A 17,069-nucleotide genomic window follows, 5' to 3' on the forward strand; every position below is an offset into this window, starting at 1 on the left:
AATAAGTGAATCCAACATCTCATACTGTTTATAAATTTAACAACTGCCAATTTTACTTGGCACTGACCATTCTGCATGATTCACACAGATCCCACATAAAGCTCCTATGCAGTTCAGTACTTTGGTACGTATTTTAGAAATGTGAATGGAGAGTGATGAGGGGTAGTCAAATGAAAAAAATATAATTAGGATCCCTTGACCTCATATTACCATGGAAGCATTAGAGGAATGGCATCTGTTTTATTTGACTATGCTTAATAAACATTATCTGATATTGCACAGAATCTGAAAGTCATGGAGAATGTCAAAGGCCATCTAGTCCAACTCCCAATTAAGAATATTTTCTTTCTTACAACATACAGGAAAAGCAATATATTGTACCACTTCAAGCAACTGTTTGAAGACTTCTATTAATAAAGAACCTACTATATTAAGAAGCAATCCAGTTCACTATAGATTATCTCTAGTTGTTGGGAATTTTCCCCCTTATATCAAGCTACCCACTGCTCTTGGCTCTATCCTATGGAACTAAGAAGAATAAGTCTAATTCCTCTGACAGCCTTTCAAATACTTAAAAATAGCTAATAATGTCCTCCCTCAAGTTTATTTTTCCTTTAGGTTTAATATCCTGAATTCCTTCAAACAAATTCTCATCCTTCAAGCTCTGCCCCTAGGGCAGAGTATGCCGCCCTAGTCTGGATACTCTCCAATTTATCAATATCCCCCTCTATATGCAGTACTCAGAACTGAACTTAATACTCTAGATATATTATCTAAGGGCAGAGCACATAGGAACTATCATCCCCCCTAGTCCCAGACACCAGGTTCTTCTTAACATAGCTAACATCGTGTTAGTTTTTTTGGTTGTTACATTGCACTACTTCATGTTAAGATTATAATTCCAGGATGCTGTTGGATTTTTTACATTCTTTTTTAAATTTTGAGTTCCAAATTCTCTCCCTCTCTCTTGCCCTTCCTACACTCATTGAGAAGGTAAGCAATATGATATCCATTATTCATGTGAAATAATGTAAAACACATTTCCATATTAGTCATGTTGGCCCCCCAAAACAGGGCAAGAAAAATAAAGTAAAAAATATGATACTTAAATCTGTTCTTGGAGTTCATCAGTTCTCTCTCTGGAGGTAGACAGTAGTATTTTTCATCTTGAGTCCCTTTGGAATTATTATGGATTACTGTATAGATCAGATAAGCTAAGTCTTTCAGTTAGGCATTATTGCAAAATACTGTTATTGTGCACAATGTTCTTTCGGTTTGTCTCATTTTCACTCTGCATCAGTTTGTAGAAGTCTTCTCAGATTTTTCTAAACCTATCCCCATCATTATTTCTTATAGTACAATAACATTCCATCCAATCATATACTACAACTTGTTCAGTCATTCCCCAAACTGATAGGCATCCTCTCAGTTTCCAATTCATTGATACCACAAAAAGAACAGGTATAATTATTTTTTATAGATAGATCCTTTTTTTTTCTTTTGGATCTCTTTGGGATACAGACCTAGCAGTGGTATTGCTGGGTCAAAGGGTATATACAGTTTTATAGCCCTTTGTGCATAGTTCCAAATTGTTCTCTAGAATGGTTGGATCAGTTCACAACTCTACCAACGATGCATTCATGTACCTCACCTATTTTTTCACATCTCCTCCAGCATGTCATTTTACTTTTGTCATGTTAGTCAATTTGATAGATATGAGGCAGCACCTCAGAGTTGTTTTAATTTGCATTTTTCTAATAATTCATTATTTCTAACACTTTCTTTTGTTTTGTAGGGGAGAAAGCAGAGCAATTGGGGTTAAGTGACTTCCCCAAGGTCACATGGCTAGTAAGTGTTAAGTGTCTGAGGCCAGATTTGAATTCAGGTCCTCCTGACTCCAGGGCTGGTACTCTATTCACTGTGCCACCTAGCCACGCCAGCATTTTTTCATATGACTATTGGTAGCTATGATTTCTTCTGTGAAAACTGCCCGTTCATATTCCTTGAATATTTGTCAACTGGGAAATGGCTCTCATTTTTTTTTTATCAAATGTTTTATTAACTTCTAGTTTTTATTATCCATTTCTGCCAGATTTTGAGTTACAAATTTTCTCCCCATTTTTCCCCCTACCCACCACCCCAAAATAGCAATCCCATTGGATATCCCCTTATCCAATATGCTCGCTCCCATATCTTCTCCCATATACCCTCTGACTTTCCAGCAGGGTACAGTGGATCTCTATGCCCCAGTGCCTGTATATCTTATTTCCCAGTTACATGTAAAATAATATTAATAATACTATATATATATATATGTATATATTTTAAACATTTTATTTTAAAGCTTTGAATTCCAGATTCATTTCCGTCCTCCCTTGTCACCCACCCTTACTGGGAAGATAAGCAATTCAATATAGGATGTACATGTGTAGCTATGCAAAACATTTCCATAGTGGATATATTGTAAAAGACTGACTATATTTCCCTCCCTCCTATCCCACTTCCCACTTGTTCTATTCTCTACTTTGGTCCTGTCCCTTTTTAAAAGTGGGTGCTTCCAACTTCCCTCTCCCCAAGCCTGCCCTCCCTTCCACCATTCCTCCTCTCATCCACTTCACCCCCTACTCTCCTGTTGGGTGAGATACCATATTTAGTGTGTATGTAATTCCCTCCCTAAGCCAAATTCAATAAGAAAGGTTGACCCATTTCCTTTTGCCTTCCTTTTCTTCCCCTTCATTGTGACCATTTCCCTTGCCTCTTCTGTATGAGATAGTTTACCCCATTCTGTCTCTCCCCATCTCCTCTCATTATATTCCTCTCTCACCTCTTAATTTCACCTTTTAAGTATCATCCTTTCCTATTAAATTGGTCCTGTGCCCGCTATCTATGTATACCTGTACACACATATACACACACATATATATACACATTCACATATGTATTCATACACCCATATACCCTCCTATATAGACATATATATGTATATACACACGCACACACACACACATTTCTATTCCCTTCAACTATTCTCATACTGAGAAAAGTTTCATCAGATACAATTATTGTTTTTCCATGTAGGAATGTTAATAGTTCAACTTTGATAAGTTCCTTATGGTTTCTTTTCCCTGTTTACCTTCTCATACTTCTCTTGCTTCTTGTATCTGGATGTCAAATTTTCTATTCAACTCTAGTTTTTTTCATCAAGAATGCTTGAAAGTCCTCTATTCCACTGAATGACCACATTTTCCCCTGAAACATGATACTCAGTTTTGCTGGGTAGGTGATTCTTGGTTTTAATCCCAAATCCTCTGACCTCCGGAATATCATATTCCAAGCCCTTTGATCCCTCAGCGTAGAAGCTGCCAGACCCTGTGTTATCCTGATGGTGTTTCCACAATATTAAAAATGTTTCTTCCTGGCTGCTTGTAATATTTTCTCCTTGATCTGGAAATTACGGAACCTGGCTATAATATTCCTAGGAGTTTTCTTTTTGAGATCTTTTTCAAGAGGTGATCGGTGGATTCTTTCAACCTCTATTTTGCCCTCTGATTCTAAAACATCAGGGCAATTTTCCTTGAGAATTTCTTGAAGGGTGATTTCTAGGTTCTTTTTTTGATTATGGCTTTCAGATAGTCCAATAATTTTAAAATTATCTCTCCTGGATCTATTTTCTAGGTCAGTGATTTTTCCAATAGGATATTTCACACTGCCTTCTATTCTTTCATTTGTTTGGATCTGTTTAATAGTATCTTGATTTCTCATAAAGTCACTAACTTCCATTTGCTCCAGTCTAATTCTGAAGGAATGATTCTCTTCAGTGAGCTTTTGAGATTCTTTTTCCATCTGGCAAATTCGGCTGCCTTTTTGAGCCTCTTTTGCCATTTGAGTTAGTCTATTCCTTAAGGTGTTATTTTCTTCAGTCAAGTTGTTGACTCTCATTTCATAATTTGCATCATTCTCATTTCTCTTCCCAATTTTTCCTCCACTTCTCTTATTTGGTTTTCAAAATCCTTCTTAAGGTCCTCTATGACCTGTAACCAGCTCGTATTTTTCTTGGAAGCTTTTGGTGCAGGAGTTCTGACTTCACTGTCTTCCTCCTGTTCCATGCTTTGATCCTTTTTGTCCCCAAAATAGAAGTGTAAAGGTGGGTTGCTCTGCTTTCTTTGCTTCCCTTGTTTGCTCATGTTGCCACTCGATTACCTGACTTTTGGGCTTTTTGCCACCGTAGGACTCTGCTACTAGACAAGGGAGCTTCGTCCCAATCGCTGGGGTTTTTTCAGCTGCCAAAGGTATTAGTTGAGTGCCCTCTCTGGAGCCTCCACACACTCTGGCAAGCTGGTCACACACACCAGGACCTCTACCCTAGACAGCAATCCAGATCCAAGCAGGTTAAAGGAAGAGTGATTACACCTCAGACTGGTCACTTGGTCCCCTTACAATCTGCAGGCCAGGAGCTGAAGCTGCCATGTGGCAGTGGCTGCATGGCTGTGGCACCTCAGCAGCTTCTCCCTCCAGGGGATAAAGGCCAACTGCACTCCCAAACTACTAGATCCCAAAGTCCTCACTGCACTGACCTCTCACTTTGTCCTTAGCATCTATAGAATGATAATTCTGGAAACCACCACAGCTGCTGGTGATCTGAAGTCCCTCCAGCTGGTGGCTGGATGTGGCTGCCTCAGGGGTAAGACCTCCAGCTCCAGTGGGGCTGGGGTTGGCTCTCAGAGTGCTGCGCTGGCTGCTTCCTGCCAGCCTGCCAGGTTGTCCTCATCGGGAGGTTAGCTTCTTTGTGTCATTTTGTGGGATCTGTAGCTCTAAAGTTTGTTAAGAGTCACCTTTTACATGAATTGGAGGAGGTGGAAGCCTGAGCCCCATGGCAGTCCTGTTTCTACTCTGCCATCTTGACTCCATTGGCTCTAATTTTTATAGATTTGGCTTAGTTCCCTATATATTTGAGAAAGAAGAAATCAGAGAAAAACTTGCTGTAAAGGATTCTCCCGCCCACGTTTCTGGCTTTCCTCCTAATTTTGGCTGTGTTGGCTTTGAGTGAAAACTTTTTAATTTCATATAATAAAGATTATTCCTTTTACCTCCCATGATGTTCTCTCATTTGGTTATAAAAGCTCCCCTTATCCATACATCTAACAGTTAATTTTTTCCATGCTCTCCTAATTTGCTTTTCATTTTACTCCTTATATCTAAATCATAATCCGTTTTGACCTTATTTTGGTCCTTAAAAGTCTGTTTTGCTTCTGACTCCTGCTTTCTTTAATCTGCCCTGCCTTTAATCACTCCACTCTTTCCTCTTAGTCTTTTTCCCTCCTACTTCCCTGTTGGGCAAGACAGATTTATATATCCAACTGAGTGTAACCAATTCAGATTAGAGTGAAGTTTGAACATTGCCTCCCCCCATTTTCCCCTCTACTACAAAAACTCTTCCTTTTCTTTTATGTGAGAGAATTTTCCCAATTCTTCCTTTCATTTCCCTCTTTTCCCACTGTATCCCTCTTTCCCACCCTTATATTCTTTTGAGATTATCCCAACATAATCAACTCACACTAGTGCCCTCTGTCTATACAGACTCCTTCTAATTGCTCTAATAAAGATAAAGGTCTTAGGAGTTACATATGTCATCTTCCCACATAGAAATGTAAATAGTTTAACCTTATTATGTCCCTTATGATTTCTCTTTCATGTTTACATTTTTATGTTTTCACTAAGTCTTGTGTTTGAATATCAGATTTTCTATTCAGCTCTGGTGTTTTCATCAGGAAAGCTTGAAAGTCCTCTATTTTACTAAACACGTATTTTTTTCCCCCTGAAGGATTATACTCAGTTTTTTTTGGGTATGTTATTCTTGGTTGTAATCCTAACTCCTTTGCTTCCTGGAATATCATATTCCAAGCCCTGATTCTTTATCAAGGTAATTATTAGATCTTATGTGATTCTGATTGTTACTCCATGCTATTTGGATAGTTTTTTTCTGGCCACTTGCCGTATTTTCTGGGAGCTCTGGAATTTGGCTATAATATTCATGGGAGTTTTCATTTTGGGATTTCTTCCAGGAGGTGATTGGTGGATTTTTTCAATTTTTATTTTGCTATATGGTTCTAAGATAAAGGGGAAGTTTTCCTTGATAATTTTTTGAAACACAATGTCTAGGCTTTTTTTTTTTTTTATCATGGCTTTGCTTTTTCAGGTCAATAATTCTTAAATTATCTCTCCTTAAATATCCTAATTCTATCAGTTGTTTTCCCAATAAGATATTTCACATTTTCTTTTTTTTTCATTTTTTGATGGTTTTATTGTTTCTTGATGTCTCATGGAATCATTAGCATACACTTGTCCTATTCTAATTTTTAAGGAATTATTTTCTTCAATCAGGTTTTGCACTTCTTTTACCATTGGTCAATTCTGTTTAAGATGTTATTTTCTTGGGGTAGCGAGGTGGCACAGTGAATAGAGAACCAACCCAGGAGTCAGGAGGACTTGATTTCAAATCCAGCCTCAGACTCTTAACACTTACTAGCCATGTGATCTTGGGCAAGTCACTTAATACCAATTGCCCTGCCTTACCCCCTCCAAAAAAAAAACACCAAAAAAAATGTTATTTTCTTTTGTATCTCCCTTTGATGAACTTAATTCTCTTTTTATAATTTTCTTGCATTGCCACCATTTCTTTCTCCAATTTTTCCCCTACTACTCTTATTGCACTTTGCACCCTGTACCGCCCTGCTCCCTCTTTTAAAAATCTCTCTTTTTTCCAACCTATCAGATTGGCTAACATGACAAAACAGGAAAAACAAACATGGGGGAGAGGGGGAGAAAATTTGGAAGTCAAAAATCTGTGGAACTGAATGTTGTAAACGAATAGTAAATAAATTCTAAAAAAAGAATGAAATAAGCCCTACTCACACTGAGTTTACGTTGTAATAGAGGAGACAAGTACATATAAAAATATAAAATAAAAAATACATATAAAAATAAATATAAGTTAATAAAAATTAATAAATATATTACATTTATGTATAAGTGCAAAAAAATGAAGAAAAAAAACCCAACAACATATCTTTTCTTTTTCTTAGTTTTTCTGGCCTGGTTTTACTATGGTGTCTTATTCTGATAGAACTCTAGCATACTTGTGTATTCACCTTCTCTTGCTTGAATCTTCTTTAGATAGGTATCTTTTAAAAATATGAGTAATGAGTTCCCTGTACATCCATTTTGGATTCTTCAGACAACTAATTCCTCCCGGGGTAAATTCCCCTGCAGAATTTTAGGCCATGGCATCTCTCTGAAATCTGCTCTCCTAAAATTTATGATGCCTATCATATTATGTCTAGATTTCATCTCATCCATCACAAATTCTAAGATCTAGTAGTCACTTCTTGACAAGTTCCCTATTATAACCATTCCTGCAACTAATTAGTCTTTTTTGGTAAGAATTAGCTTCAGAACAGAAGTTCATCTTGTTGGTGGAATTACTTTTTGAATGATGAAACTATTTTAAAAATATGCTAAAAATGTTTTTAACTCCTCTGTTTTTTCCAAAGAGAGAACTGCAGCAGACAGTCACATAAAGTTACCTATCATTATTATATCATGTACCTATTTCCCAAACTCCTCATCTTTTCCTTTTTCTGTCCAGGAGGTCTTCAGTATAATCCAATGACAATATTGTTTTTCCTGCTTCTGTAACCATTAATCTTCAGTTCAACAAGCATGTATTTGGCATTTTCTATGTTCCACCTACTGTGCTAGATGCTGGGCATGCAAAAGACAAGAACTAAACAATCACTGCCCTTAAAAAAGTTTATATTATACTGTGAAAAAACAATATATATGCAATTAAGTATTTATAAAATACATACAAAATAAATCAAAAGTAATTCTGTAGAAGTAGAACACTAACAAGTGGGGGAATAAAGAAAGGCTTCCAATAGAAGACACATGTACCTGAGATATGCTTTTTATTCTACTTTCTGGATTTTTTCAAGTAAGTATATCTTCTGAATACTCGCTACTACTCCCCTCACTGTCCTATCCATGTAGTCCTGTTCTTTTTACTTACAGTATACCCTTTAAGAGACATAATCCAGTCCTGTGTTCCATACCAACAAAGTTCCAGTGGTACTTATAAGGACAAATTTGCCCCCTTGCATTAGGATTGCTATCTTGTTATTTATACCGTATGTATTTGTGTCTAGGCATTTGAGGCCATGGCTTTTATTGATAGCTCCTTTCTTATATTTTTGTCTCCTGTCAATTTCCATATTTCTCTGTACTGCTATTCTTTCTACATTTTGCTTACTCTCTATAGTATCTAGTTTAGTAGATACACATAGGCAGTTTTCTCCCTCCCCATCCATTTTAATTTAGAGCCTTTTTTTTTTAAAGCTTTCTAAGACTTCAAGCAAAAACCATTTTTTACCAGACCTTTTAGGCACACTCCATCCCTGTCTAGAACACTGTCATTCCTGTATTTCAACTATGTGTCCATAGTTCAGAAATCCAAATTCTATTCTCAGCTATCAGCTTCTTAGCAATTTTTGCTCTTTTTCTTCTGAAGTCTGACTTTGGCACAAGTGATGAAAATATGACTTGTTATTTAGATAATATGGAAGACAAAGAGCTGGAAGTGGAGTCAGGAAGTCATGAGCTCAAAACTGGCCTTACACACTTACTAGCTGTGTGATATAGTACAAGTGATTTAGCCCCTCTCAGTCTCAGTTTTCTCATCTGTAAAATGACAATAATAAAAGCACTTATCTCCTCATGTTGTTATGAGGATAAAATGAGATACTATTTGTTAAGCACTCTGAAAAGTGCCATAAAATGTTAAGTTATTATTGTTATCATTATCTAAAGGTGTTCAGTATCTTCCCTAATACTTCATATTCCTGATCAGTGCTTTCAAGATTCCTCCTACCAATATCACTTGTAATCATGAAGACAATCAAAAGAGGGTAACATTCATCAAGTTTCACAAATTTTTCAAGGTTCCACACACTGTTTAGATGCTAGAATTAAAGCTGACTTTTCTATTGTTAATATCATGTCAATAAATACCTGCTTTAGTACTTCTCAGTAAAAGGCCCCAAATACCTATTAATATTTTCTCTTCATCCTTACTGGATGGTTAGTCCTTTGATCCTGCCTGAGGCTCCCTATCAGCACCCTTTGGAATACTCTGAAAGCTGTTTCTTCTGTAGAGATTCCAGTTTACATCATCATGGGGAGAGCTTCAAATGTTCAGTCATCCTCTTCCCTCACTCCTTTAACTTTCTGACACAGACAAGGATTCCTCTCTGCCTCTTCAGATCCTTCTTTTTGTTTTTCTATGGAGTACTTCATTCTCCCTGATAACCTAGAGAGTAGAGAATTATTCTTCTAATGCTTTACTTCTTTCTAGGAGGGGAACCACTGTATATTTCAAGCATAGATAATGTCTGCTTGACTGTAACAGAAGGAAATGTCACACATGCTATTCAGGTCACTACAAAATTCACCCTGTTCTCTTTATATTCTAGAAGCAAAAATCTACTTTTATTCATTTTACTGGAAGTCCTTTATTCTTCTTACTAGAAGCTTGTGCGACTAGCTTGGCAAATATTTGTTGGAGTCCAATCCAGGAGCCATTAACCTCTTTACTTTATTAGCTCCTCAACAGATATTCCTAACTTCTTCTGTGTCTTTCTACCTTTCTTCTACTCTTCTTCAATCCTCTCTCCTGAATCTGCCCCTTCTCTTTTAGCTTAAGTGCTCTCAAATTTCCAAAACTTAATCTCAGGTCTTTTTCACAATTCCTTCCACAAAAGGAAAAAATTCTTTTCCACAAAACCTTCCAAAGCCAACTTCTTGATTCCTTCTCCATATTCTTCTACTCCTTCAATCAACTTCAACCAACTCAGAAATTTCAAGAGATGCATAATACAATACGGACAAAAGGACAAAGCAATGCATAAGCCTACTCCTACTTTTAATAAATAAAAAAACTAAAGGTCTCCTTAGCTAAATCTGCAGAACAAATACCTTTTTTTATCTGGTAAGTTTTATAGATGCCTTTTAATTTTATATCATAGTCAATCCCCCTCCCCCCAAATTTTTTTTCTAAGAATGTGGGCCTGAGAGAGGCTAGAAGTTATTCATACTTATATTAAGAATGAACAAAAAAGAAAACCTATAAGAGTTATGCCTAAATAAACAACACTTTAATTCCAAATACAGACAGTTCTCACTTTATATAAATGGATCATTCCATAGACCTTTACTTTCTATGTAATGTGAATTTGCCCATGGACATGGGGAAAGGAGTCACACTGTCTTAGAAGGAAGGACTGGCATACAGTTCAAGGACATATTAGGCCAGGGACAGAGAAGCTGGAGCAGGAGGAGGAGCAAGTGGAGCTGGGATGAGCCATGTGGGAGCCTCGCCAGAACCAAGAGGAAACACATGAGGGGCATGCACATGGAGGTTTTACAGACACAGACCGGAGAGGATGGGCGACCTGTGGGGACCAGGGGCAGATATGCAGTATCTGAGCATGGACAGACAGAAGACACATGGGTAGGTGGGCAGAGCAGGGCAAAGGTTTCTCTTGGCATGCCAGAGGTCTCAAGCCATGCCTCTGATCTGCCAGTGGCAGTGGCAGAGACAGTCTCTCTGCATATCTATTCTTCTGCTTTCACTTGAAGTGTTTTTTTTTAGGGTCTGTTTCTATTTTTGGTGGGGGGTAGGAGGCCATGGAGTGCTGAACCAAGGGGCAGCAGTGAAAAGAGAGTGAGACCACAGTATGGTACAGTAAAATTAACATAGGTGTTTCCTTGGAATGCAAATTTCTTTTAGAACTCTTGGCATAAAGTTAAATTTGTGAGAACTGTCTGTATACTCAATCATTTCAGATTAGCAATCTAACGGCAAGATTCCCTTCACAATTCACCACAGTCTCTCATCATTAGTCAGAAGGTTATATGTAGAGGAACCACTTAAGGGTGAAACACCATGGCCCTAATGAATGGGTCTGGTTAGTTCAGTAAATAAGAGACAAATTATGAAATATGAACTCATCTTTTCAAAGCACAATAGGATAAGTAAACTTCAAAAGGAAGGAGTCAAAGTTAAGTACAAATATACTGAATTAATATAAAAGAGGAGTAACAATAATTGCTTCTCCCTAATACAAGTTAGTGTTGAGGGAATATAATATACTTGAAATAAATTTAGTTTTGAGGAAGAAAATTGCTATAATAATAAAAATAATAGTTATATGTCATATTGCTTTAATATGCTATAAAATTATCTCTGAGATTCAGCAGAACTTTCATAAAATGTTGGGACTGCTTAAAAACTAATTACAGATTCCTTTAAGAAATAAAACTGTCTTTTCCTTCTTATAAACAACCTTTCATAATGACTAGCACAATACTTTACAAAATAATAAAATGTGTTCAGTAAATAACTGTCATATATTACAATTTTGCTCAATGTAATGTTAGGGTCTTTAGGGAGAGGCAAGAGAATCTGAAATGCTACATATGAATCTATTCAATAAAAATTCATTAAAATGGACTATATGTGTTATTTACAATTTAACCATGCAAAAATTAGATTCATACTGTGATAATATAGGGCAAGATTAAAGGGCTTTAAATTCCATTTTTTGTCTTTCTTGACCTTGCTAAAAGTTGCTAAAAGATGTATTAGTGATGTGGTAGATATTTGGAAAACTATGCATCTTACCTTATTGGTATTCTCAGAACTGAATCTTTTCCCATAATCAGGAGTACTGAAAATCTGATAAAGTTCAAAACGACTGAGCATTATCATTAGGAAATGGTTTGGATCCATCATAGATACACCTGTCTGTTTAAAACAAAGGTTGGAATAAAAGAGAAAAGGTTTAGAATTAAGATTTAGGAACTCACTAATGACAAGTGTTGTTGATTTTCAGAGTACCTAACTCTTCCTTAACATTTTCTGAAAGATGTATAGTCCTGACCCTTTATAGCAATTTCTTACCAACTGATATTGGAATATACTGACTTACATGGACAATTTAAAAATACTTTAAAAAAATGCACGGCAATTCCACACCGAAAAATCACTAAAAGCAGCATCATCACAAAGGCACAATACCAAATTAGGGATTTTTCAATTTTTTCTCATGAGGAATATGCAATTGAGGTGTGACAACTTTCTGACTACTGCTATTTCCAAGTATCTCTTTAGTTATCTTTAATCACATCTTCTTTAGTTCGTAAGCTATCTATACATTTTATATAACTTTGACCAAATATCTTATTTCTTTTTAAAGTATTCTTTTTTGGACATTTTCTCCTTTAAGAGTGTTATTAATTCTTCTTATTTTTATGCTACTACCCTTATTCTCTTACCTAAGATTAAAATTTTTTTTTTCTGAGTGCTATGATAACACCAATAAAATAAATCTCTGTGTTAAATTGGATATCTTAGTCTCATTACCTGAAGCATTACTATATCCTTGTCAAACATCTCACGCCTGCATTTCACATTATGGTAGTAATAAATCTGTAAAAAAAAAACCAAACACACACATCAACTTTCCTAGAAAAATTGTCTTTTATTTGTACAAAAACATTCTAATATACTGTACATGACAGCCTTTTTGATCAACCCACCATGTATGTGTAACTATAGAGCAATGAGAGTAATTCTATGTTCTGCAGATCAAGGTATGCTGCATACTTTAGACCCTTTGAAGGTCAATAACGGTGAGCTGGTCTTAAAATTAAATGGGAGCAGAGTAGGCTGGAATGCACTTGAGAAAATATGTAGCATATTCAATTATAACAAGGCACTCCACTAAGAGAAAACCCTACTTTGTAAACACTAATAATGTGTGGGTATGTAATACAGCTGAAAATCATGGAACATTACAATCTCTGAAGAATCAAAACTGTAGAAGACTCAAGCAGCACAGAGAGACAGAGGGTAGGACTAAGTGGGCTGTGGCATATTACAAATAAATACCCTTGCACAAACAGTTATGTAAAAGATACTCAAACCTGTGATCTCATCAATTTGGATATTCCCTCCAATGACTAGGGAATGCTACTGTTACGCATGTCTTCGTGATTCTCCCACAGGGTGTCCGCCCAACCTTGTGGAGGCCTCCTGTGTTTGCTCCAGACATTGCAAGGATAAGAACAGCATACTCTAGCTGTCCTTCTGCTGACCCTCGAGGACTCTTGACACAGGATGAACCCAATTTCTCTTTCCATCATACATCTCTCTGATAACATCTTTTACTCTTGTTCTTCTCCAAAAGTCTTCACTGTTTCTATTTATCATGCACCTCTCTATCACTACTTTATGTAATTCATATTTTCAATTCTTTGTAGACTGTTGTATTCCAGGTCTGTTAACACTACACTATTAGACTGCTCATATGGTGCCTGCTTTGTCAGCACATATACTAAAACTGGAACAATACAGAGATTAACATGGCCTCTGTGCAAGGATGACACACAAATTAGTAAAGCATTCCATATTTTTTTTTTGCTATTTTGGGGTGGGGGGTAGGGTAGAGAAAATTTGCAACTCAAAAACCTGTGGAAATGAATGCTGAAAACTAAAAAAGAAAGAAAGAAAGAAATCTGGGAGAAAAAAAGAATGCTCATATGAAAAAGATGGTTCTTTGTTTCCAGAGAAGCATTATAAAAGCTTGCAGTATCCTGAAGGCAATCCAAGTTCTTTTTCTTCTCTTGGTTAGTCTTGGGCCTGTATGTCCAATATATGCCCACTATACACATTTACATATACATATCTATATACACATACATATACACATATGAACATATAGACATATCTAAAGTAAAACTTCTTTAGGCTGTCCCAGTATTTCCTGGGTGGAAGGTCACATCAAACTCTTTTGAGCTGTTACTGTCCTCTTCCTGAAGTTTCTACTAAATTCTGAGGTTTGATACAACCAACACAATGCCATTCACAAATGGGAGCATCTACAGGACCCCACTAGCCATAAGGAATCATGAAGAAATTGCATTGCTAGACTTGGAAAAAGGAACCCCTGGGCGTGAATTCTACTTCAGATATCAACCCTGGGTAAATCACTTTGCCTCTCTGGGCCTCAGTTTCTTCATATGTAAAATGAGGATATCAGAATCAAAGGCCACTTTCAACTCTAAATCTAAAACCCTTTGAGTGAATCCCTCTTTACAAAGTGGACTTTGTGTTGGATATTCATTGGGTACAACTGAAAAAGATATTATCTAGGAAATGTGTGCTCACTGGAGGGGGGTGAGTTGTCATGTAAGAGATAATAAATAGATAGCTTGATTCTTCAATTTATCTATGAAGAGATTTAGAGAAAGGCTTCAGGTATACTGAGAAGAAGTAAAATTTTATTTTACAGATAAGGAAACTGAGGCCTAGAAAAGGGAAGTGACTCTTAAGCTCATACAGTATAATAAATATCAGGAGTGCAGGAGTGACAAGTCTTTTGATTCCAAATTCATTATTCTTTCCTATACATCATGCTGCTGCTAGAGCCAATTTCAACAATGAAATTTCTAAGGTTGCCAGCAGAATGAGGCTCCTAGATCCAAACCTGTAATTATAACTCCCCTATCCTATTTCTAGCTTGCCTTCTAGCCAAAAATAAGGATGATAACTACAAAAAAAAAAAGAAAATGAAACCCCAAAATGAATCTAAACTAGGTGGAGTTTGACAATAATTAAAACTTGAGTTTTAGTAATATAATTACAGCTTTTAGCTCAATTTGACAATGAAATCTAGATTATTGCTTTGCTTTTCTACTTTTGACAATATGTTTCTTATACACCTACCAATGATAGAATATGAAAACTTTGGGTTCTATGATTAAATTTGTGATTTTTCTTTTCTATTGTATCATTTAAATCAATGATTAAGTGTCATAAGAATTATGGTAGCTAATGATAATATCTAGCATTTATACAGCACTTTAGGTCTACAAAGTCCTTTACAAATATTATCTCATTTTATTTTCACAATAATAATGGGAGGTAAATGTTATAATTATGCCCGTTTTAAAGATGAGGAAATTAAAGCACAGAGAAGCTAAGTATCTTGCCCAGGATCACACAACCAGTGTCTGGTGCTAGGTTTCAACTCAAGTCTTTTTGATTCCAGGTCTACTATACTCTACCCTCTATCCACTGTGCTCTAACCTCTACCCACTGCACCTCCTATGCCTTGATTAGAGACTGGGAAATGGGGTAAAACCATCCCCCAAATTTGAGATACTAACCTGATTAACAAGAGAGAATCCATTTCTTCTCCACATTCCTGCATGCACTTGGGCACATAGCACAAGACATCGAAGGGGGTGTTCTATCAACATGGGAGGACTGAGCTCACTCTGCAAATAAAAAAGCCACATAAAATCTTAGCTAGTGTACTATATTAACAGGAGCAGATAGGCAGGGAGACTTTGGACTAAGTACCATTTTTAAAAAATTTACTTTTAAAGATAAAGGTATTTTGAACTTAAAGATCACGGGAATGCTACAGAAATAGGAATTTGCTTTTAAATTTCAGTAACACTTACCAGAGGAAGTAGTTCTGGAAATTTATATGCCACTTCACTTTTGCTTAGTAATACATGCAAACCTGAATGGGAACACAAAGCCCAAAAAAAGTTTTTCTGGAAACTTCTTTATATAGTTGTTTACTATATAAACAACCATCCTTTTCTATTCTCCATTTAACTTTTTTATCCCTTCATATCTATAAGGTTACCAATAAAAATTGTAAATGACTGTACAATGAAGCAAATCTTTTGATTTAAGTGGTTTGAAATGATAACTATATGGATGCAGTCCATTTCCATAGTAACTCACATGGAGAAAAACTAGATTCTAGTTCTGGGGAAGCAAACTGGACTGGGAAGAATGGTGGGTGTGTTGTAAGGGAATATAACTTCAAATCCTGATCCTGGGCAAGCCACTTAACCTTTCTGGGCCTTAGTTTCCTCATCTGTAAAATAAAGGTGTTAGACTCAATGATCTTTTAGGTCCCTTCTAGCTCTGAATCTTAAATCCACGATTAGTCAATCAAAGAATATTTATTAAGCTCTACACGGTTTTAGGCACTGGGAACTGGGGATACAAAGACAAATATTAAGCAATCCCTTCTTTTAAACTTACATTTGATCCAGAGAGATAACCAATACATAAAGAAGTATATACAGGAAGGAAAAAGAACAAAATAAATATGCTATACATTTAAGAAGGCTGGGCCCCAGCAGCTGGAGAGAAGATATATTTATTTAAAATAGAATGGGGATGAGGAATGGGGGCTTCTGTGGTTTCCTTTAATCTGAACTTCTACAGGAGGGCTTTCTTGGTTGTTTCTCTGCTCCCCCTCCCCCTCACTAGTCCTTTTCCTCTAAGATTATCTTCTACTTCCTCTGTATACATTAAATCTCCCTCATTAGATTGTGGGTTTCTTGAGAGAATGGATCACATTTTTTATGCCTTTCTTTGCTTATCACAATGCCTGGAACACAGAAGTTCTTAATAAATACCTGCTGACTGAGTGACTAGTGGGAACATACTAGTAGTATGCTAGGAGGGGAAACATATACTCACTACACAGCAAAAGCAAATCAAGCATTTACAATGAACCAAAATGACCATTAAATGACCAAGTCACCTTACCAGGTTTATGGCCTATTTAAAGGGGGTCATGTAACTGAAGCTTAGGGCAAAGTTTAGCAAATCCTTATGAAGCACCATTGCATAATATGTTGTGTTAAGAGCAAAGAGAGACAGAAAGATAAAGACACAATCTTCTCCCTTCAGAGCATTTATAGTCTAAGTGATCAGACAGATAAATAGAACAAAAATTAGAATATGGTATAAGAGGACAAATTGCTATGAGAGCACTTCCAGGTGAGGAGATACACTGTCAGTGGATTGCTATAACATCAAGAACTAATTTTGACCCTAGGGCTCAGGATCCCACCAACTCTTATCTTTTTGGTTGATTTGTTGGGGCATATAACCTTTTAAAATTAAAAAAAAAAAATCT

The 17,069-nt window shown here is 36.4% G+C and overlaps 1 protein-coding gene and 1 non-coding gene across 5 annotated transcripts in view; one reads left to right on the forward strand and one right to left on the reverse strand.

The window, feature by feature from the left end:
• Positions 1-17,069, reverse strand: part of UBR2 (ubiquitin protein ligase E3 component n-recognin 2) — a 158,271-nt gene that overhangs the window by 54,414 nt on the left and 86,788 nt on the right. For 3 of the 4 annotated variants that reach the window (XM_069065948.1, XM_069065947.1, XM_069065949.1), the window contains exons 16-19: positions 15,586-15,647; positions 15,286-15,396; positions 12,479-12,544; positions 11,738-11,860 (exon numbers count right to left, since the gene is read on the reverse strand). In XM_069065948.1, the coding sequence (XP_068922049.1) occupies positions 11,738-11,860; positions 12,479-12,544; positions 15,286-15,396; positions 15,586-15,647 (362 nt within the window). Of the gene's footprint in view, positions 1-2,808; positions 7,762-11,737; positions 11,861-12,478; positions 12,545-15,285; positions 15,397-15,585; positions 15,648-17,069 lie in introns of those variants that run through there. The other variant, XM_069065950.1, reaches the window with a different exon arrangement.
• LOC138144607 (U6 spliceosomal RNA) lies at positions 13,428-13,531 on the forward strand. The gene has a single exon (XR_011163983.1). It is a non-coding gene; the product is annotated as a U6 spliceosomal RNA (small nuclear RNA).

Source organism: Petaurus breviceps, unplaced genomic scaffold, assembly GCF_028583685.1.
Source record: "Petaurus breviceps papuanus isolate PSGF00001 unplaced genomic scaffold, PetGlider_PUasm1.0 90701, whole genome shotgun sequence".
Lineage (NCBI taxonomy): Eukaryota > Metazoa > Chordata > Mammalia > Diprotodontia > Petauridae > Petaurus > Petaurus breviceps.